General features: G+C 37.0%; 1 protein-coding gene across 3 annotated transcripts in view; it reads right to left on the bottom strand.

Annotated features, from left to right (window-relative positions):
* Nucleotides 1–7,794: 7,794 nt before the first annotated feature.
* The window catches only part of LOC121959678 (uncharacterized), a 30,463-nt gene continuing 15,547 nt past the window's right edge, over nucleotides 7,795–22,710 (bottom strand). For all 3 annotated transcript variants that reach the window (XM_042509129.2, XM_088071468.1, XM_088071469.1), the window contains 10 exons: nucleotides 22,222–22,261; nucleotides 21,146–21,291; nucleotides 16,040–16,072; nucleotides 15,660–15,746; nucleotides 15,343–15,543; nucleotides 13,229–13,408; nucleotides 11,212–11,424; nucleotides 9,631–9,750; nucleotides 9,193–9,333; nucleotides 7,795–8,311 (listed from right to left, as the gene is read on the bottom strand). In XM_042509129.2, coding sequence (XP_042365063.2) covers nucleotides 8,240–8,311; nucleotides 9,193–9,333; nucleotides 9,631–9,750; nucleotides 11,212–11,424; nucleotides 13,229–13,408; nucleotides 15,343–15,543; nucleotides 15,660–15,746; nucleotides 16,040–16,072; nucleotides 21,146–21,291; nucleotides 22,222–22,261 — 1,233 coding nt within the window. In that variant the 3' untranslated portion in view covers nucleotides 7,795–8,239. The remainder of the gene's footprint in view (nucleotides 8,312–9,192; nucleotides 9,334–9,630; nucleotides 9,751–11,211; nucleotides 11,425–13,228; nucleotides 13,409–15,342; nucleotides 15,544–15,659; nucleotides 15,747–16,039; nucleotides 16,073–21,145; nucleotides 21,292–22,221; nucleotides 22,262–22,710) is intronic.

Below are 22,710 nucleotides of genomic sequence, written 5' to 3'. Positions count from 1 at the left end.
AAAAATGACCGAAAAGGCAAGGCTATAGTATGGAAAAATGTCAAAATATGACATGTCCCAAAAACAGCTGAAAACACCTCAAAACAGCATAAAATAGCGTGCAGATGAATGCCATAGCACAGCCTTTTGCAAAAACAGTCAACAAGTTAACATTTTAGCACGTTGAAAAAATGACCGAAAAGGCAAGGCTATAGTATGGAAAAATGTCAAAATATGACATGTCCCAAAAACAGCTGAAAACACCTCAAAACAGCATAAAATAGCGTGCAGATGAATGCCATAGCACAGGCTTTTGCAAAAACAGTCAAAAAGTTAACATTTTAGCACGTTGAAAAAATGACCGAAAAGGCAAGGCTATAGTATGGAAAAATGTCAAAATATGACATGTGCCAAAAACAGCTGGAAACACCTCAAAACAGCATAAAATAGCGTGCCAATGAATGCCATAGCACAGGCTTTTGCAAAAACAGTCAAAAAGTTAGCATTTTAGCATGTTGAAAAAATGACCGAAAAGGCAAGGCTATAGTATGGAAAAATGTCAAAATATGACATGTTCCAAAAACAGCTGAAAACACCTCAAAACAGCATAAAATACCGTGTTAATGAAAGCCATAGCATAGGCTTTTGCAAAAACAGTCAAAAAGTTAACAATTTAGCACGTTGAAAAAATGACCGAAAAGGCAAGGCTATAGTATGGAAAAATATGAAAATATGACATGTTCCAAAAACAGCTGAAAACACCTCAAAACAGCAGAAAGTAGCGTGCCGATAAATGCCATAGCATAGACTTTTGCAAAAACAGTCAAAAAGTTAACATTTTAGCACGTTGAAAAAATGACCGAAAAGGCAAGGCTATAGTATGGAAAAATGTCAAAATATGACATGTGCCAAAAACAGCTGGAAACACCTCAAAACAGCATAAAATAGCGTGCCAATGAATGCCATAGCACAGGCTTTTGCAAAAACAGTCAAAAAGTTAGCATTTTAGCACGTTGAAAAAATGACCGAAAAGGCAAGGCTATAGTATGGAAAAATGTCAAAATATGACATGTTCCAAAAACAGCTGAAAACACCTCAAAACAGCATAAAATACCGTGTTAATGAAAGCCATAGCATAGGCTTTTGCAAAAACAGTCAAAAAGTTAACAATTTAGCACGTTGAAAAAATGACCGAAAAGGCAAGGCTATAGTATGGAAAAATGTCAAAATATGACATGTCCCAAAAACAGCTGAAAACACCTCAAAACAGCATAAAATAGCGTGCAGATGAATGCCATAGCACAGGCTTTTGCAAAAACAGTCAAAAAGTTAAAATTTTAGCATGTTGAAAAAATGACCGAAAAGGCAAGGCTATAGTATGGAAAAATGTCAAAATATGACATGTCCCAAAAACAGCTGAAAACACCTCAAAACAGCAGAAAGTAGCGTGCCGATAAATGCCATAGCATAGACTTTTGCAAAAACAGTCAAAAAGTTAACATTTTAGCACGTTGAAAAAATGACCGAAAAGGCAAGGCTATAGTATGGAAAAATGTCAAAATATGACATGTGCCAAAAACAGCTGGAAACACCTCAAAACAGCATAAAATAGCGTGCCAATGAATGCCATAGCACAGGCTTTTGCAAAAACAGTCAAAAAGTTAGCATTTTAGCACGTTGAAAAAATGACCGAAAAGGCAAGGCTATAGTATGGAAAAATGTCAAAATATGACATGTCCCAAAAACAGCTGAAAACACCTCAAAACAGCATAAAATAGCGTGCCGATAAATGCCATAGCATAGACTTTTGCAAAAACGGCCAAAAAGTTAAAATTTTAGCATGTTGAAAAAATGACCGAAAAGGCAAGGCTATAGTATGGAAAAATGTCAAAATATGACATGTTCCAAAAACAGCTGAAAACACCTCAAAACAGCATAAAATACCATGTTAATGAAAGCCATAGCATAGGCTTTTGCAAAAACAGTCAAAAAGTTAACAATTTAGCACGTTGAAAAAATGACCGAAAAGGCAAGGCTATAGTATGGAAAAATGTCAAAATATGACATGTCCCAAAAACAGCTGAAAACACCTCCAAACAGCATAAAATAGCATGCCGATAAATGCCATAGCATAGACTTTTGCAAAAACAGCCAAAAAGTTAACATTTTAGCACGTTGAAAAAATGACAGAAAAGGCAAGGCTATAGTATGGAAAAATGTCAAAATATGACATGTCCCAAAAACAGCTGAAAACACCTCAAAACAGCAGAAAGTAGCGTGCCGATAAATGCCATAGCATAGACTTTTGCAAAAACAGTCAAAAGTTAACATTTTAGCACGTTGAAAAAATGACCGAAAAGGCAAGGCTATAGTATGGAAAAATGTCAAAATATGACATGTCCCAAAAACAGCTGAAAACACCTCAAAACAGCATAAAATAGCGTGCCGATAAATGCCATAGCATAGACTTTTGCAAAAACGGCCAAAAAGTTAAAATTTTAGCATGTTGAAAAAATGACCGAAAAGGCAAGGCTATAGTATGGAAAAATGTCAAAATATGACATGTTCCAAAAACAGCTGAAAACACCTCAAAACAGCATAAAATACCGTGTTAATGAAAGCCATAGCATAGACTTTTGCAAAAACAGTCAAAAAGTTAACAATTTAGCACGTTGAAAAAATGACCGAAAAGGCAAGGCTATAGTATGGAAAAATATGAAAATATGACATGTTCCAAAAACAGCTGAAAACACCTCAAAACAGCATAAAATAGCATGCCGATAAATGCCATAGCATAGACTTTTGCAAAAACAGTCAAAAAGTTAACATTTTAGCACGTTGAAAAAATGACCAAAAAGGCAAGGCTATAGTATGGAAAAATGTCAAAATATGACATGTCCCAAAAACAGCTGAAAACACCTCAAAACAGCAGAAAGTAGCGTGCCGATAAATGCCATAGCATAGACTTTTGCAAAAACAGTCAAAAAGTTAACATTTTAGCACGTTGAAAAAATGACCGAAAAGGCAAGGCTATAGTATGGAAAAATGTCAAAATATGACATGTCCCAAAAACAGCTGAAAACACCTCAAAACAGCATAAAATAGCGTGCCGATAAATGCCATAGCATAGACTTTTGCAAAAACGGCCAAAAAGTTAAAATTTTAGCATGTTGAAAAAATGACCGAAAAGGCAAGGCTATAGTATGGAAAAATGTCAACATATGACATGTTCCAAAAACAACTGAAAACACCTCAAAACAGCATAAAATACCGTGTTAATGAAAGCCATAGCATAGGCTTTTGCAAAAACAGTCAAAAAGTTAACAATTTAGCATGTTGAAAAAATGACCGAAAAGGCAAGGCTATAGTATGGAAAAATGTCAAAATATGACATGTCCCAAAAACAGCTGAAAACACCTCAAAACAGCATAAAATAGCATGCCGATAAATGCCATAGCATAGACTTTTGCAAAAACAGCCAAAAAGTTAACATTTTAGCATGTTGAAAAAATGACCAAAAAGGCAAGGCTATAGTATGGAAAAATGTCAAAATATGACATGTCCCAAAAACAGCTGAAAACACCTCAAAACAGCAGAAAGTAGCGTGCCGATAAATGCCATAGCATAGACTTTTGCAAAAACAGTCAAAAAGTTAACATTTTAGCACGTTGAAAAAATGACCGAAAAGGCAAGGCTATAGTATGGAAAAATGTCAAAATATGACATGTCCCAAAAACAGCTGAAAACACCTCAAAACAGCATAAAATAGCGTGCCAATGAATGCCATAGCACAGGCTTTTGCAAAAACAGTCAAAAAGTTAGCATTTTAGCACGTTGAAAAAATGACCGAAAAGGCAAGGCTATAGTATGGAAAAATGTCAAAATATGACATGTCCCAAAAACAGCTGAAAACACCTCAAAACAGCAGAAAGTAGCGTGCCGATAAATGCCATAGCATAGACTTTTGCAAAAACAGTCAAAAAGTTAACATTTTAGCACGTTGAAAAAATGACCGAAAAGGCAAGGCTATAGTATGGAAAAATGTCAAAATATGACATGTCCCAAAAACAGCTGAAAACACCTCAAAACAGCATAAAATAGCGTGCCAATGAATGCCATAGCACAGGCTTTTGCAAAAACAGTCAAAAAGTTAGCATTTTAGCACGTTGAAAAAATGACCGAAAAGGCAAGGCTATAGTATGGAAAAATGTCAAAATATGACATGTCCCAAAAACAGCTGAAAACACCTCAAAACAGCAGAAAGTAGCGTGCCGATAAATGCCATAGCATAGACTTTTGCAAAAACAGTCAAAAAGTTAACATTTTAGCACGTTGAAAAATGACCGAAAAGGCAAGGCCATAGTATGGAAAAATGTCAAAATATGACATGTCCCAAAAACAGCTGAAAACACCTCAAAACAGCAGAAAGTAGCGTGCAGATGAATGCCATAGCATAGACTTTTGCAAAAACGGCCAAAAAGTTAAAATTTTAGCATGTTGAAAAAATGACCGAAAAGGCAAGGCTATAGTATGGAAAAATGTCAAAATATGACATGTTCCAAAAACAGCTGAAAACACCTCAAAACAGCATAAAATACCGTGTTAATGAAAGCCATAGCATAGGCTTTTGCAAAAACAGTCAAAAAGTTAACAATTTAGCATGTTGAAAAAATGACCGAAAAGGCAAGGCTATAGTATGGAAAAATATGAAAATATGACATGTCCCAAAAACAGCTGAAAACACCTCCAAACAGCATAAAATAGCATGCCGATAAATGCCATAGCATAGACTTTTGCAAAAACAGTCAAAAAGATAACAATTTAGCATGTTGAAAAAATGAACGAAAAAGGCAAGGCTATAGTATGGAAAAATGTCAAAATATGACATGTCCCAAAAGCAGCTGAAAACACATCAAAACAGCATAAAATAGCGTGCCAATGAATGCCATAGCACAGGCTTTTGCAAAACAGTCAAAAGTTAGAATTTTAGCACGTTGAAAAAATGACCGAAAAGGCAAGGCTATAGTATGGAAAAATGTCAAAATATGACATGTCCCAAAAACAGCTGAAAACACCTCAAAACAGCATAAAATAGCGTGCCGATAAATGCCATAGCATAGACTTTTGCAAAAACGGCCAAAAAGTTAAAATTTTAGCATGTTAAAAAAATGACCGAAAAGGCAAGGCTATAGTATGGAAAAATGTCAACATATGACATGTTCCAAAAACAACTGAAAACACCTCAAAACAGCATAAAATACCGTGTTAATGAAAGCCATAGCATAGGCTTTTGCAAAAACAGTCAAAAAGTTAACAATTTAGCACGTTGAAAAAATGACCGAAAAGGCAAGGCTATAGTATGGAAAAATATGAAAATATGACATGTTCCAAAAACAGCTGAAAACACCTCCAAACAGCATAAAATAGCATGCCGATAAATGCCATAGCATAGACTTTTGCAAAAACGGCCAAAAAGTTAACATTTTAGCACGTTGAAAAAATGACCGAAAAGGCAAGGCTATAGTATGGAAAAATGTCAAAATATGACATGTCCCAAAAACAGCTGAAAACACCTCAAAACAGCAGAAAGTAGCGTGCCGATAAATGCCATAGCATAGACTTTTGCAAAAACAGTCAAAAAGTTAACATTTTAGCACGTTGAAAAAATGACCGAAAAGGCAAGGCTATAGTATGGAAAAATGTCAAAATATGACATGTCCCAAAAACAGCTGAAAACACCTCAAAACAGCAGAAAGTAGCGTGCCGATAAATGCCATAGCATAGACTTTTGCAAAAACAGTCAAAAAGTTAACATTTTAGCACGTTGAAAAAATGACCGAAAAGGCAAGGCTATAGTATGGAAAAATGTCAAAATATGACATGTCCCAAAAACAGCTGAAAACACCTCAAAACAGCATAAAATACCGTGTTAATGAAAGCCATAGCATAGGCTTTTGCAAAAACAGTCAAAAAGTTAACATTTTAGCACGTTGAAAAAATGACCGAAAAGGCAAGGCTATAGTATGGAAAAATGTCAAAATATGACATGTCCCAAAAACAGCTGGAAACACCTCAAAACAGCATAAAATAGCATGCCGATAAATGCCATAGCATAGACTTTTGCAAAAACAGCCAAAAAGTTAACATTTTAGCACGTTGAAAAAATGACCTAAAGGCAAGGCTATAGTATGGAAAAATGTCAAAATATGACATGTCCCAAAAACAGCTGAAAACACCTCAAAACAGCATAAAATAGCGTGCAGATGAATGCCATAGCACAGGCTTTTGCAAAAACAGTCAAAAAGTTAACATTTTAGCACGTTGAAAAAATGACCGAAAAGGCAAGGCTATAGTATGGAAAAATGTCAAAATATGACATGTCCCAAAAACAGCTGAAAACACCTCAAAACAGCAGAAAGTAGCGTGCCGATAAATGCCATAGCATAGACTTTTGCAAAAACGGCCAAAAAGTTAAAATTTTAGCATGTTGAAAAAATGACCGAAAAGGCAAGGCTATAGTATGGAAAAATGTCAAAATATGACATGTGCCAAAAACAGCTGGAAACACCTCAAAACAGCATAAAATAGCGTGCCGATGAATGCCATCGCACAGGCTTTTGCAAAAACAGTCAAAAAGATAACAATTTACCACGTTGAAAAAATGACCGAAAAGGCAAGGCTATAGTATGGAAAAATGTCAAAATATGACATGTTCCGAAAACAGCTGAAAACACCTCAAAACAGCATAAAATAGTGTGCCGATAAATGCCACAGCATAGACTTTTGCAAAAACGGTCAAAAAGTTAAAATTTTAGCATGTTGAAAAAATGACAGAAAAGGCAAGGCTATAGTATGGAAAAATGTCAAAATATGACATGTGCCAAAAACAGCTGGAAACACCTCAAAACAGCATAAAGTAGCTTACTGCGAAACGCCAAAGCATAGACTTTTGCAAAAACCGTCAAAAAATCAAAAATTTAGCATGTTAAAAAAAATGACCGAAAGTCTTAGATTTTGACATGTCCCAAAAATGGCTGAAAAACACTTGTCTGTGTTTAAAAATGTGATAAAATAATTTAGTATACTATGCCGCAAAAAAAATATGATTAAAATGGCATGGTATAATATGCCATACAAAATAGATCAAAAACTATCATATTAGTATGCCATATAGCAGCGGCGTAGAACCCTTTTCTTACCAAGGACCATTTCAATTTTCATTAAGTCTTTTGAGGGCCATACCAAATTTATGAACACATATGATGCAACAATCATTGATTTTGACAGTATGAAAAACCACTGTTATCACGGTTTCACCATATTGCAATGACACGTTGTGTAAAACGCAAATAAAAACAGAATACAACGATTTGCAAACCTTTTCTACATATAATCAATTGAATACACTACAAAGACAAGATATTTTATGTTCAAGCTGAAACCGCCTCCCAAGGCACTCCTTCACAAACACCTTCTGCATGAGGTTTCAGCCTCTTAGCATCGTCTCTGACAGTCTGTGGTCTTGTTAAAGCTGACTGTTGGCCACCCAAGCTCAGAGGAAGAGCGTTATTTTTTAACAAAACACATTCGTCCTTTCAACTGTAATGTTGCTAAAGATTGGCCTTTTTCATCGCTGCCAGCACCACACCACAAACTAGGCAAAGTGGCTTGCCTTTTACTTTGACAAGTAAATAATCCTTTGCCCATTTCTTTTGTGAAACACTGCATTATGCATCCACCTTCCTTTCCTTTGCACTCGCCATGACGCATACCACTTGTCAATCCCTTGAATAAAACAAACCAGAATTTTCTGACCACATTTTCTTCTTAATTTTATTCAGCAGAATCATACATGCATATCTCCTTTAACTAGACCAGTTCAGTTTAAAAGTTGTTCATCATCTGGGTTGCCCTGACAATTTATAGGTCCAACATGATTAGAGTACATTCAGATATTACAGCTATTTAACCAAAGTTTATATTTACTCTGTTCGCCACCTAAATTTGCACAACAAAATCCACAAGTTCTCTTTGGTCAAACATAACACGTCACATTAACACTCGGCCTAGTATGATAATCTGTCTTCTGCTGTCATACTGTAGATGTACATGTTGACATGACAGTGTACTGTACAGATTAAGGCAAGTCAAGTGATATCAAACAAGATACAGAGAGGAGAAAGGTTTTTAAAACAACTGAGAGATGGACGGACAGTAGTAAAGATGGAGTGATGTGCAGGAAAGAGTGAGAATTGTGCGCTCAGATGTAGACAGGTTGCTCCTGTGCTGTCAGCAGACGATACATGGCTGCAGGCATCGTCTTCATGTGGATCTGGAGCAGAAAGACTCCAAATGAACACCATTTAAAAGCAACACAAAGCAAGCTGTTGTTTCATAAAACAAGGGGGAAAAAAGACAGTTAAACCTTCTGCAACTGAATATTTTCATGCAGGACTATTTCCTTTTTTGGTTTAATTTGTTTATTGTTACAATACTAACACTAATACTAATAATACTAGCACAAATTCTTTTATGAACCCTTTTCATCCCTTAAAAAAAAGAGAAAAAGGGGTCATAGTATAGTTTATTATGAAAAATGCATAAAGGTCAATGTATAAAGGTGTAAAAAAAAAAAGAAAAGGTCACATTATTGCATGATATAAAACATTTTAAAGAGGTTATAGTATAGTATGTCTTAAAAAATTTAAAAAAAAAAAAAAAAAAAGTACAATAAATTAAAAAATAAAAGGCCATACTATTTTATGTATTATAAAATTTCGCAAAAAAAAGTCATGGAATAGAATGTAAAAAAAAGGTCAAATAAAAAAAGTTAAAAATTTAGCATGATACAAAAAATGTATGTTAGAAAACATATCGAACAAATCAAGCAAAAGGTTCAGTATGTAATTAAAAGGAAATAGTAAATATTTTATTAAAAATAAATAAAAAATGTGGCCATAGTGTGTTATAATTTTTTTTTAAAAAAGGGTCATAGTATAGCATGCTTTGAAAGTGTCAAATAATAAAATAAAATTGCCACAGTATTGTAAATTACATTAAAGGTTATAGTATAGCATGTTGAAGTATTCGTCTAACACTAAATGAAAAAAAAAAAAGCCGAACTTACAGGGATAATTTATGACATAACAAATGTTTTTGGATGTTTCTGAAATTCATTATCTTAGTATCAAAAGACACATTCTGAACTCCTACCTCTCCCATGGCGTTAGACAGAATCTGAACGATCTTCTCGTGAGGCGTTGCTACGACGCTTTGGCCGTTGATCTCGATGATGCGGTGGCCGACGCGAACGCCTCCTCTCTCAGCAATGCCTCCCCTCATCAGGCTGCAGATCTGTGCACACGCAGAGTTATAAACACAGGGGAAGTGGACTGAAACAATATTTAAACTACCGGTGAAACTAACAATGTGAATACTATCAATGTGCCCTTGAGTTTCACCATAAAAACCACAGTTTCATGTCTGCTGCTTAGAAATTCACCCTGGTTTTAGAGCACTGTCAAAATGAAAAATAAAAGCTTTAACAGTCTGAAAGAGAGCAGCAGTATCGCCCCACAGCAGCACCACAATTCAGCCACATCCTCTGCATATGTATGAGCTGCAGAAAAAATAATCACGCATTACACTCACAATGCCATTCTGCACACTGAAGCCCAGCTGGTATCTGAGGTCCGGCCTGCGGATGAGCACCATGGTGACGGGAGGACACCTGACGATGTTCATCTTGATCCTGGATTGAGACTTGAGACCCTGAAGGAAGACAGAGTCTGGTTACAGGAGACAGTCATCATAAAGGTAAAAACATACAGTGGAAGAAAAGGAGTAACCATGTGCCTGTGTTACAAAAAGACTAAAGGGCGGTCCACACCACAAACAATTTCTCCTGCTAACGCGCTCTGTATGTGAAATAGGCCCACCAACAGCCTACAATTTAATTATGAGGATCAATGTATTTTAATAACATAAAAACACAGCCAAAAATCTCTGATCCATGTCTCTGTCTGTAAGTTGTTGCACAACAAAGTAGGAAATAACATCAATAAACACAAAAAAAGAAAACATTTAACTACATTGCCTGCTTATTTACTTGGGGTCGAAGCACAAATATATCAAGGAAAAATGACAAACAAAATCTGCAGGTCGAAAAAATTCAGACCAGCTAAATACTCCACTCTCCCGGTATGGTATGAGGCCGTGCAGAGACGGAAAACCTGACCACAGATTGCAAGTAGAGCTGCGGCCAGAGGATTATCTCCTCAGGCTCCCTTACTGTCAAGATGGCGAAGGTAACAAAAAAATGGGCATTCACAACAAATCAGGTATGGAATGAATCTGCAGATGCTCCCGTTCAAAACGAGACCGATCTTTTCTATGGATGTCAATTTTTGAGCCATGACTGAAATTGTGGCTGGCAACAGAAGATGCAGCTTGTTGTTTTTGGCCGAGATGATTTCCGGAACATTTGCAGCGACCCCGGTGATTTGGGAGGAGTGAAGAGTTAGTAAACAACTACGGTATAAAACAGCTTTTTTTAAACTGTTTTGAATCTCTGCAACCACGAGAGGTCCTTAAATAAACAGCCAAAACTGTGCAAACCAAATATTTGATGGGTCCATTAGTGTGTGAGATTAGTTGTGGACAAGCAGCACACACACTCACAAACACACACACACACACACACACACACACACTTGGCAGAAATAAAAAACAGAAGTTGTAAAAGCCACTTGATCACGTATGTTATACTTGGTAATGATGTTTGTGTTGGTTTATGACTTCTGATTTTATTTAGGTTAACAATAAAGTTACTTTGAATGATGTATACTAGCAAACATGTATAAATTTGCATTACTTATTATAATATTTCTGTCAGAATGCAGGCTATGTTACATATTACAGTTATGATGCTGTAAGGCAGTTTAGGACTGCATCGTGTGCTGCGTAGGTGCAGATCTTAATACGTTTTTGACCGTGCTTTATTTTACCATTTTATGAGAGGAATAAGACCAATTCAGAGATGTGACTATGGAAAGACTTTGCCTGCTGTATTTTTATGCATTCCAAAATAAATCTCGTTTAAGTCTTCTCCTGCCTCATGTGAGTATTTGGATTCGTCAAAACAAAGTCACCTTGCAGACTAAGTGGCCTAAGAACTGTGGTGTGTTGAAACAGCATTTATATAGGTAGCTATAAAAAGGAGCAGCTGCGTACCTTGATGATGCTCTGGCACGTGCTGAGCGGTAAACCCACCAAGCTCGTCCCGTTTATGGTCATGATCTGGTCACCAATGTTGAGTCGACCAGACTTCTCAGCCGGACCAGCATGCATCATGCTGGCGATGATGACGGTGGGGAGGATGGACCCCCAGCCCGACTCCACTATCACCACACCAAGGATCTCTCCTTTCTGCTTCTCAATGTAAACCTGCAGGGAACAACGTCCAGCTTCATATGCACGACTTTTTAAAGACAGACTGAGCTTTTACAATGAGCTCATCACTAAATCATCACTTGTATTGTAACAATTTTGGAACGGACTATCTAATAAACTCTAGAAACCTAACATTAACTGTTCAAATTCAAATATTTGAAAGAAATACCGCCCAAATGACCATTTGTTTATCAATTACTCATTTTGCATGCCGCTGATGAACAAAGATTCCAAAAACTGAGGAAATTATTGATGAATTAAAATCATAGTGGCCTCATTTAACAACAGCAAAACTGTATCAACCATTCAAATTCTCACATTACTCATGCAGTATAATCCAAGTCTCATTTATCCAGTCGTATGCTCAATACTTCCCAGTCAGAGAGCTCTTTCTGACAGGAAACTGGACAAAATGTAAAACTTATTTATCTTTTTCTCTCTGCAAAGCCAGACTCCTTTGACAAAAACAGTCATTTTACCTCGCTGAAAACAGGAGCTGCTGCTCTGCCACTGCTTTGATCAGTTAGTTTTTTTTGTTATTACATGACTTTGGTGTTTAAAATGGTAAGTTTGAATTTCCAAAAGTCACACAATGATACAAACAAGCTAATTAATCGAGGCAGCGGTAGACCAGCAGCTCCTGTGTTCAGCAAAATTAAAATTACCGATTTTGTCAATGGAGTCTGGCGTAGAGGAGAGCAAAGATAAGTTTCACTTCTAGTTTGGAGCCCAGTCAAAAAAGAGCTGTATTTTTGGGAAGTACTAAGCATTCGGATGGATAAAGGAGACTTGGAGAATACTACAGGAAATGTGTAGATTCGTGAATAGATGTTCTGTTGTTGACCCCGTGACTTCTATTCATCAAGAATTTTCGAGTTTTTGGATTCTTCGCTTTTTCGAGAAAAACGTATTTTTCACAAATTTGAAGTAACAAAGGATGAGTAACTGATACACAAATGTATATTTAGATGACGAACAATTCCTTTAAAAGCTGTTCTATTAAAGACATGACAGAGTGACGCTGAGCTCAGCCTGAGCTTCTCTCAGCCAACTGCACGACTCGAAAAATGCGAGACGACAGAAGGCACTGAGAGCAGCGGGAGGAAGGAGGGGGTCTGAGGTCAGAGCAGGTTGAGCATCTCAAATTCACCTTCATACTGGGGCGAGTAACTTTTTTTTTTTAACTGTCACACAGCTGTGACTCCAAAACCAGCTGCTCATTTGAACAACTGGAAGGCAAACTAACAGAGTTGGCTGAGCAGAAAGATAATGGCTCATTTGTTCATATTGTTATCATTTTTTGATATTTAACATAAAGAACAATAAAAACACAACATCAAACCCCCACCCCACACCCCAGACGGCACCCCAATCCCATATCTTAATAACAGGCCTTGGGAAATGTACCAAAAACAAAAGCATTAATTAAAAAAATAAGAGAGAGAGATTAAAAAACTCATAAAGAAAAAAAGACATAATAAAGGAAATTAATTCAAAAAGAAAAAAAAAACTTAATGGACAGTTTCAATAAAAAATTGATAGTAAATGAAAATACTTGTAGATGCAGGGTCAAATATTTATAACATGACTTTAACCTGAACTGAAGGGCGGTGTTCTTCATATCTATAAAAATTACAGAAATCTTTAAACACTTTAAGGCAAATCTATATGGAGAGTGGAATATTTTTTTAAATTCTAGCAGTAGTTCATTTTTTTAGTGGATAAATAAACTCACTTTAAGCACAAGCGGTAAATGAAAAACTCCTGTGACTTTCCTGCCACCTGCTGGTTCACTTACATCTCTGCAGTTCTCAGACTTGGAGAAGTGGATGAGGTCGTCGTTGTACATGTCCTGAGTGTTGAGCAGGTCGCTGTACTCCCTCTGGCTCAGATCCTCGGGGTCGATGCCGTTGGCCCTCAGGAACTCCTGGTAGGCGACGCTGAAAGACTGACCGATGGACTGAGCTATCAGCTGGGCCTGAGAGAGAGCGAGACCAGGACGGGAGCTCGTGAATGACTGTAACTTTTATTGTCCCTGTGGGCTTTTGGTCCGCAGAGGCAAACTGAGGACAGACCTCATGTTTAAATGGTTTACATCCCACTGAAAGACACAGCCACATGCATTTTACTACAATGCTTGTCTTATTAAGATAATGCACTTCTCCTTTATACATAAGCCTCTAACACCTGGGCCATCATCAGTTCTCCTGTGCTGCGTTCAGACGTCTTTTACAAGCATTAAAACCTCTGAAACATGAAAAAAAAATATTTTTTTTTTTAAAAATGCTGTGCCTGACAAGCTGCAAGAAATTATGAAAAGATGACAAGAAAATGACTTAATTTTTTTTTAAAGAGAGATCAAATTATTAGAATTATATATTTTTAAAAAAAAAGATACATTTTCAGAAAATATAATGATAGTAATGTTTACATATTTGAAATCATGTCACACAAATATGTAAATGTATATTAGCACTTTTTTCAAGTCATCCTTTTTATTTTATTCTTGATTTGTAATATTTTACAATATTTGTAATATTTTAACATTTTTTTCAGGTCATTTTCTTTCTTTTTTTGCAAATTTCCTGATATTTTTGAGTAATTTCTTGTCAAGTAGCTCATTGCCTTCTCCCAATATTTTTCAGGGTTAAAAGGCTTAACTTGCCTAGCCTAAACACAATTCATGACTCAGCTCTGAAAGTCCTTGACAATGTATTTTGTTAAATATCTTTTTGTTTTGTGTGATGCTGTCCTACATGAAAACAACAATTTCTGCCAACGTTAGAACAGATTGGGATTTTTCATGTTATAGTTTTCCATCTGTGTTCTCCTGACTAATTTTAGGTGGGCAATCTGAGCTGTAAAAAAGGGAGAGAAAAAAAAAAAAAAAGATGTCACATGTAGTCCATCCGTGCACTAACTGGTTACTTATGTTGGCAGATCACACCCACACATAATGAAGGAGTTTCTGACTGTTAACCTCTTAATAAATAATACAGAAGAATGTTTTTTTTTTCCTCAAAATGTCTTGTTAGTGATGAGCATGTGTTCCCAATTTTCAGCTACTTAATTCTGTACTATATTATTATTAAAAGGAATAACAAATATTGGCCCTTGCTCTCTCGGGGGTAATTTTGTTTGCGGTTTGTTTGCTCTTTCTGTTAAGTCCATCTTCTTTATTTTGAGTTGCTTTGCAGTGTAGGCAGTTGTTGGGAATTTGAGATTTGTCATCATTGAATCAGGCTGCGCGCACATCTGCATTTATGGGAAGGCATTTGGGACGCCCTCTCTGTGAAATGACCTGTGATTGGACAAAGTCTCATGCCATTAGATTTTCTAAAGTCTGAAAACAGAGTCAAGAGGGGGAGCAGAAGTCCAGCGTTCTCTCAGACCACTTTAATATCCTTAAAGTTTATTATGGGATTTTTGCCCGATGCCGCCAAAATAAATCTCCCTAGCGCTGCTTCAAAAACCTTTTTTTTTTTGCTTTTTATTAGATACAACTATTTACAACTCCTACAAGTCCTAACTTAATCGTGATGTTTTTAGCTTCACTCACTTTCCAATCATTTAAAACAATATCCAAACAATCTGTGGAAGTGCATTCAAGTAGTTCACTAACTAACTAGCTTCAACATATAAACAATGACTTTATTTTTCTCTGCTTTTGCAGAAGGCGAGCAAGTTTCCACGGCTGCCGGCATTTATCTTCCTGGATGTTTGATGAGAACAGTCTCAGGTTCAGGGTTAGTTTGTTTGCTCACCCCACCTCAGCTCATAAATGTCCTGGTTTCAGCTGCTGCCAAGACAGTGGCAAGGACTAAACCCATATACAAGCTTCCTAGCAGTGTGATTTCTATGCTGGTGGAGGAGAATAATACAACAATAACAGATTAATAATTGATAACTCACATCCTCAGACTCGAAGACGTGGCAGATCATTCTGTACAGCCGTCTGTCGTCGTGGTTCATGGTGGTTTGCTCAGCTGTGTGGTCCAGGTTTTCTTGCGCGCTGCGGGAGCGCACCATCTTCCCCCGAGCCATCAGCACCACCATGTTACCGATGTCTGCGATGTACGAAATTGTCCTCAGCGGGAGGTCCATTAAAGACTCCTGGTGATCCAAGAAAAGACATGTTAATTAGTCATCGTGTCTCTTTGTATGCCGTGTCTCCAATTATTGAAAGATTTGATGTGTAAGGTGAGGAATGCATGTTATCATTTTTTTACCTGAGTGTCTGCATTGAGGACTTTGATCCTCTGTGTGGACATGAACAGATCAACCTCAGCAGTGGACGGAGCGTCCCCGTCGGGGCTCTGCACAGCCAAATAAAAACAAGGAGTGAAAATAATAAGCAACAGGTTGATGAACGGCAGCAAAGATCAGAGTGGGCGTCACAACTGTAAAAAGCTGTCAAATATAACAGCTACAAATAAGACTAACGAAAGAAAAACAGGGACGTCTCGTGCAATCTGACAATACAATCAATGTCCATCACATCTACGCAAATCTTCTCCTTGTCTAACATTAGTATTCGACCTCTAATGTCTGTCCACACAAGTCATCTTTTACATGACACATACACAGAGAGCAAAGAAAACAAACGTACCTTTTTCCTGTTCTTTGCCTGCTTCTGAGCCGCCTGCAGTGATCACAAGAGGCAACACATCAGGACAAGAAAACAGCTTTTTGAGTGGATCGGCAACAATGCAATCACCTCGCTCACTGTCTCCAATCCAAATGACAAATGAAGGGACAAAAGGACCTTAAAGGTGTACGTTGTGTATGCGCTTGTGGGAGGACAGTGATGTTACTGTCTATCACATCTGACAACAGCCAGCTGCCGGAGGCCGCGACAGCACACACGATCAAAACTTCCCTCTTCATCAGTGTGACACAAACGACCCCGAAGACAGACAAAGCGGCCACATGTGTTTCTGCCAGACGCCTCATGACAGCTCAGGGTTGGCATTTCAAAATGTTGGCTTGTGCCACCGTTTGCTCTCTAAACTGTGTCTGTGTTGTTTTAAAAACCTGTCCGTTTATCGTCATCAGCAGAGATGTGATTAAAGTGGATTTAATCTGTAAAATCAGAGAGGATCATAGCTTCAACCTGAAATCAGACAACAATTTATTTCATTTCGACAGAGGTGGCCCTGCTATGTTGTACCCGCTGCAGTGTTATTTAGGCTTAAATTACTTTAATTACAATATTCACACTCATTTTAATTGACAATATTTCAAAGCTTTTCTATGACTTTTCAACAACCTTCAATAACATTTTTTTGGTGTCACACTTGCTCCAGCATTTTTTTCAAACATATCAGATTCAAACTCTCTTTCAACATAATTTCAGGTAGCTGGCATACATGGAAAGAGAGAGAGGAAACGTAAAAATGGACAAACGTATGTGATGGTAAACAAAACGTCTCAAACCAACACATATCAGAGCTGTTATTTTGACAGCTATAAATTTGTCCTGATGTTATATTACACAGAAGGTTGTCCACTGAAGTTTACTCTAATAATTTCATTACAAAAAACAACATTTTTCATGACTTTTCCAAAACTTTTAATTATTTTTACAATCCCATGACTTATTTTCATGTAACTGTGAAATTTCATGACTTTTCCAGGTTTTCCAGGACCCTGAAATTAAAACTACATTTTGAAAGGTGTAATTTTTTTTTTGAAATACAATATGAAACATAAACGGTAGTTAAGATAAGTTAAATACTTAGGTAAGTTATTGTGTTGGAGCGTGGGGCAACACTTACATAACAAACATACAGCTATTGTTTATTTTCCAAAAAAAGAGCAGTACAAATGGTACCGAAAGTGGATTCAAGAGAACACAACATTGGACTATCAATCAAGTCAAGATTACTAATACTTAAAGATCTAATTAAATTATAGATTTTCTTAGTTATGTTCAGGGCAAAAAGCAGAGTATTACCAGAAAATGTACAAAAAAATGTTTGTTTTTAGTTTTTCAGTTCAGAGGACAAGAATCATAGTAGGATTTCATTTTTAACATTAGTATGCACAAAATACTTTAAATCAAATGTGTATTTCAGTATGTGGTGTCAAACTGTGGATATCATTAGAGAACGATTTAAAGGGTGATATCAATATATTTCAGTTTAAAAACATGTTTAAGGAGAAAATAGACAAAATGAAGTTGCCAAGTATTGCTATTTTTTAAATTTTTTAGATTGATGGTGAGTTGCTGAGCAAGGCTTTTGATTCTTTTTCTTTGCTCTCTCTCATGTTTCTGTAAATATTGACTGCTGACTAACTGACGGACAGACCATCTGTTCATTTATTTTTGAGAAAGGGGCTGGTAAAAGAAGATTTTCTTCTCCCTGCTCCTTTTCCATCATGGACTATAATGTAGCAAAAAAACTAAATAATAATACATTATACACTATCTGTTTCCATTAGTGGAATAAAAGTGAAAGTTGAAGCAAATGGTCCACAGCCTTCTTATTTTGAAAAAGTTGCAGTCACTTATGAATTGACTCATTTGCAAGCACCTTACAATCTGCTGCCTGTATGAGAATAACATAATGAGAGGCAGACCGAGTGCTCTGCTGGGTTGTTATTAACATTATGACTCCAGCGATGGAGAGGAGCCTCTCTGCTACAGCGTTAGAGCCTGGAAAGCCGAAGACGCCGAGAGGGCTGCGTACAATGTTTTTGAGGTAAAACAGAATAAGCAGAGATTTATTCTCTTCACCACAGAGCTGGTTTAAGTTAGTTAATGCTGCACCGTGTGTTGGGTAGCTGGTCTCATTTGTTTACATGATTGCTAACCGTTGCTCCGCTCTGTTAATGTTAGTCCGTAACGGCAAAGAAAGTATTTACAATATGCTTAATGTTTGTCTCCCAAAGGTAATTATTTTGACATTGTGGTGGCATTCCTTCTGAATGTCAAAAAAGCCTCTAGTGAGCTGTAGGCATAGTAACTTCAGTCTGATGCAACTAACAGGAAATTAAATTTGTTGCTCCTGTGCTTTCTGCAGCTCTCTGCTCAGCTAAACTGCTCATGACGTCAAGAGAAGAAAAGGAGCATCCCATCAAAATTCTCAACTTTTTTATTTTTATTTTTACTTGTGGGTTTTATTATGTCTTTATGTCTTCTATGTATTTTGACGTGAAGCACTTGGTGCATGTAATTTTTTGTTGTAAAGCACGTTGGGCTGCATTTCTTGCGTGAAAGGTGCTAAACAAATAAAATATACTATTATTATGTTTATTATTATAAAATTCAACATGCATGCATTTTTATCTTTTTATAATTTTATACATAACTACATAATACATAACTATGTTCCCCGACCCTATTTTTTTTACTCTGGTTTCTTTTTTTTATATCACTGTTGCTGAGATTCTCCCAGACAGGCTCTGAACACAGAGCAAGCACAACAGTGTTTGTCATTTTAACGCTCACCGATCATTGTGAGTTCACCATATATCAAGCACTTTATTTCATTTCGTATTTGGCTGACATCATGTATTATGTCTGTCTTCCTGTGCCGTCCTAGACTGTCCAGCCAGCTTATCAGCTTCTGTCTGGACAACTGGAACATCTGAGATGGCAAAACATTTATTTAGTTTACTTTTTTTGCATTCAGTACTTGGCCTTTTATACATGACTTTTCTTTTTCAGTGTAAAAGACAAAGTCGAGCAGCGAACACTGAAGAACTTTACTGTGACTTCTGCAGCTTCTTCAGGCTCTTTTTTTTTTAACACTTTTTTAAATTCACTGAACCTGAGGAAGTTGCAGGTAAAATGTGTTGCTTGCTCTAAAATAAGTCACAGTTAAGTCATTTAGTGTGCGGCGGTCAACTTTGTTTTTCACTTTACATGTTCCTGCTACCAGCCAGCACCTGACAATCATACTGGCTGTGCACGGGGAGTTGTTCTCTTTTTTTTAAACCTTTAACGCCCCCCTAATATGCATACAAGTTTGCAGATTTTCAAGTTGGGTAGAAAAAAAGAGCAGTGGTGTCAAATCACCACTCTGTATGAGCCACTTCCTTGAGTCAGCTCTCTACAAGTGAGATGCCAGCTCATTCAGCCTGTTAGACAGCAATCCTCTTCTCTGTCCTTTGCAATTTAAAAAAGTAAAATGCCTTATTATCCCACTCATCATTATAGAGTCACTAAATTTCTCCCTCCTTGTAGGTTTCTAAACCCTAACGAAGGCAATGTCCTCGATTCTGTCAATAAACCGCCCAGAAAACAGAGTTCGTCTCAGCTCATGTCTTCTTCCTGCCTCTGACTTTCTCCACTCAGCTCTCCAAAATGGCAACATACTACTCCCACTCACGCAGTTCTGTGTTTAAATGCCACACTGTCACCGTAAGCCATCTTCCGCACTCACTCCCTGACACCACCGCACAACAACTGACTCTAACTGCATTCACACAGCGAACGCAAATCCGTGTTTTGCTGCATTAAATAAAATCCAATGAGACATAATAAATGATAAAAGCCACATTTATATGTACTTAACTTAATCTGTGATCTATGTGTTTTTCCTTTGCGTGATGCTTGTGACATTATGTGCTGCTACTGGAGCAGAGAGCGGGGTCTACAGTCTCTGGGGCCTCGTAGCCTTGATCAACAGTTTATGTAACATCGAGTGGAGCTGAGGAGAAAATCCTGTATGACTGCGGATCAGGAGCAGTGATGTGTAGATGATTCATTGTGCACAAACGCGGGGACTTTTCGCCCGCTGGCTGTGCTGCCTGCTGAGGGTTTCTGACTTTAAAAGACCCAAAAGTGAAGCGAACGTCAGTTGCATCACTGATGATTTGTCCAAGTGCGTTAGAAAATGTATCTCCGAATCCGAGGAGCTGAGGATCTGATCTTTGAGCTCCTTGAAGTCTGTTGTAAGAGCTACTATTGATTCAAATGTAAACCTGAAATATTCAAGTTTTACAAGCTTGAAGGTTGTGAAATTCATCTTGCACCACACTGTCTGACAGCATCACACAGTATATCCTCTGTATCAGCCTGTTTCGATTCTACGCTGAAGCTACATTATGTGTATACGAAGCTCCAAGTACTCCTTTTCAAACACGTAAGATGCAATTTCTTGTTCTAATTTGAATTACTATAATTCACTAGGTTTTTTTGTAAAGCTTATCGCCCATTTTTGTTATTGCTATTTTGTTAAATTTTTCTGTTTGTTTGTTTTACATGTTTGAAAAATCTATCTAACCATCTATCTTTTTATCTATCTACGAATCGATCAACCTTTCTACCTAAAACAGAGATTCTGTGATTTTTAATGCTATGCCTTTTCATTATTAAGAATATACCAGATGTATTTTCCCAAATTTTCACAGTTTTTATTTTCACAGGTATGAAATTATACATTGACTTCTATGTAAAGATATAAAAGGTTGAACAGGCAGGGGTTGTACCAATAAAATTAAAAACTTAAAATGGGCTATTTACTAATCAGTTTAAGGGTATCTTCTGTGTTTTTTCAAACTGGACCCTATTTCTGCATGTTTTTTTATTTAATTGACTGACGCAAACAACAATCGTTGAAACTGGTCCACTATTGAGAGAGACCGCTGCATCAAATAGTGAACAGTGAGAGAACAACGGAGTGATTTTGTTCATTTTGTCCTGTTCTTCCTCCACTGTGATCTAACTGCAGGATGAAATCAAATAAAAACTGTAGCTCTCTCTCACCCGCACTCTGCTCATGGCCTCCTGTGCCTGCTGCATGCGGGCGCTCTTTGTGGGCGTCCTCTCTGACAGCAGGTGGGTGCAGCCCAGGTAGGTCGCTGCAAAGATGATGCCGTCAATAAGGTCTTCGGGGTCACATGGTCCCGGGACTGTGAAAACCAGATGCACTTGTTGAGCAGATTTACACACATGTGGCAAATGAACATACAACATACAGAGTGAAGATTATGGCAATGATCTGACAAAACTACACCTAACTAGGGATGGGGATTAAAACCCGGTTCTATTGAGGTTCGACTTTTTTCAATGTGTTGATGTGTTCAAGGTCGGCTCAGGAGTCACTTTTATGCAAAGGTAAATAAAACATCATCATGATGTGCTCAAATGTAACATCAAGACAGAGAAAATTTGGTTTTTGGTGAGAAACTTGAATAATAAAGTTGTTTGGGTGAGAAATAAGTTTTGCCAGCAGAATAAAAGAAACAGTCACTTGTTAAGCAAATAAAGCAAAACCAGTTCTGTTAAAAATGTATTTTTGCTTCGTTTTTCCACCAAATAATAGAAAAGACTGGATCAAGATCAATAAAAATTAGCGATCCCCATTCCTACACCTGACATCTACAATATCGGTACATTATTTACCATAAAATAAATATCTAAACCGATTGTTTGATGTAATATGTGTAAGAATTCATTTTTATGTCAGTAGATAAAAAGAATGTATATGCATGACTATTTGTGCTAAAAAGCTATATGTTATTGATTCATGTTGCGTACACGGCTGTGTTGTGCTAAAATGTTATATGCTGTTGCTGTGATACTGTTTTGTTTTGTTGTTCTACTGTTTTCTTGTCGTATGGTTTGTTTTCTCCCCTGGGAGTTCCTGTTTGTTGCTGTTTTTTATGTAAATTTTTATCATTTTACAGGTTTCAAAACATCTTGCCAAAGGACAACAGTTGAAAATAAGCCTCATTTACAGAAATGTTAATGTGTGTTGTCCTTATGAATAAAACAAATTTAAATTAAATGAAAATGGAGCAGAGAATAATATTAGGATTTCCACATGCGAGTCCACTCACCGTCCACAAACGTAGGAAACGAAGGAAGAGATCTGCGAAGCTGAGATGGCACAAAAAGAAAAAAATACATCAACATGCTCATTATTTCCACTCACATACTGCAGTTCTCTTCTAACTCATTTAAATTCTGCAAGACTTTTACTGCTGTCAGCCATTTAGCTGCTGGCAGATAAACACCTTGTAAAAGATGAATGCTTTTGCAGGATTTATCATCCATGTTGCCATGGATCCAATGCAGTGGTCTACAACTTGAGCCAAGTTTTTTTTTAAGTTGTTTATATTTTGACAAACTGGCAGCATCAAAAGAATCCCAAATTATCTATTAGAGGCTCCTGTTTGCGGTGTGCCCACTGATGTGCAGACCGCTGCCACCGGATTAGTGTGACACCACAGAAAACTTAAAAAATGTGATGAGTCTCAGGCAAGTTCTGGAGATAAAGGAAGCATTTTTTTTAAAGATTTTGTGGATTTATGGATGTTTATTTGCAA

Source organism: Plectropomus leopardus, chromosome 20 (genome assembly GCF_026936395.1).
Source record: "Plectropomus leopardus strain MGB_pleo_1.0 chromosome 20, ASM2693639v1, whole genome shotgun sequence".
In the NCBI taxonomy this organism is placed as follows: domain Eukaryota; kingdom Metazoa; phylum Chordata; class Actinopteri; order Perciformes; family Serranidae; genus Plectropomus; species Plectropomus leopardus.
The sequence above is the reverse complement of the archived record's forward strand: the minus strand, read 5'-3'. Positions and strand labels throughout refer to the sequence as shown.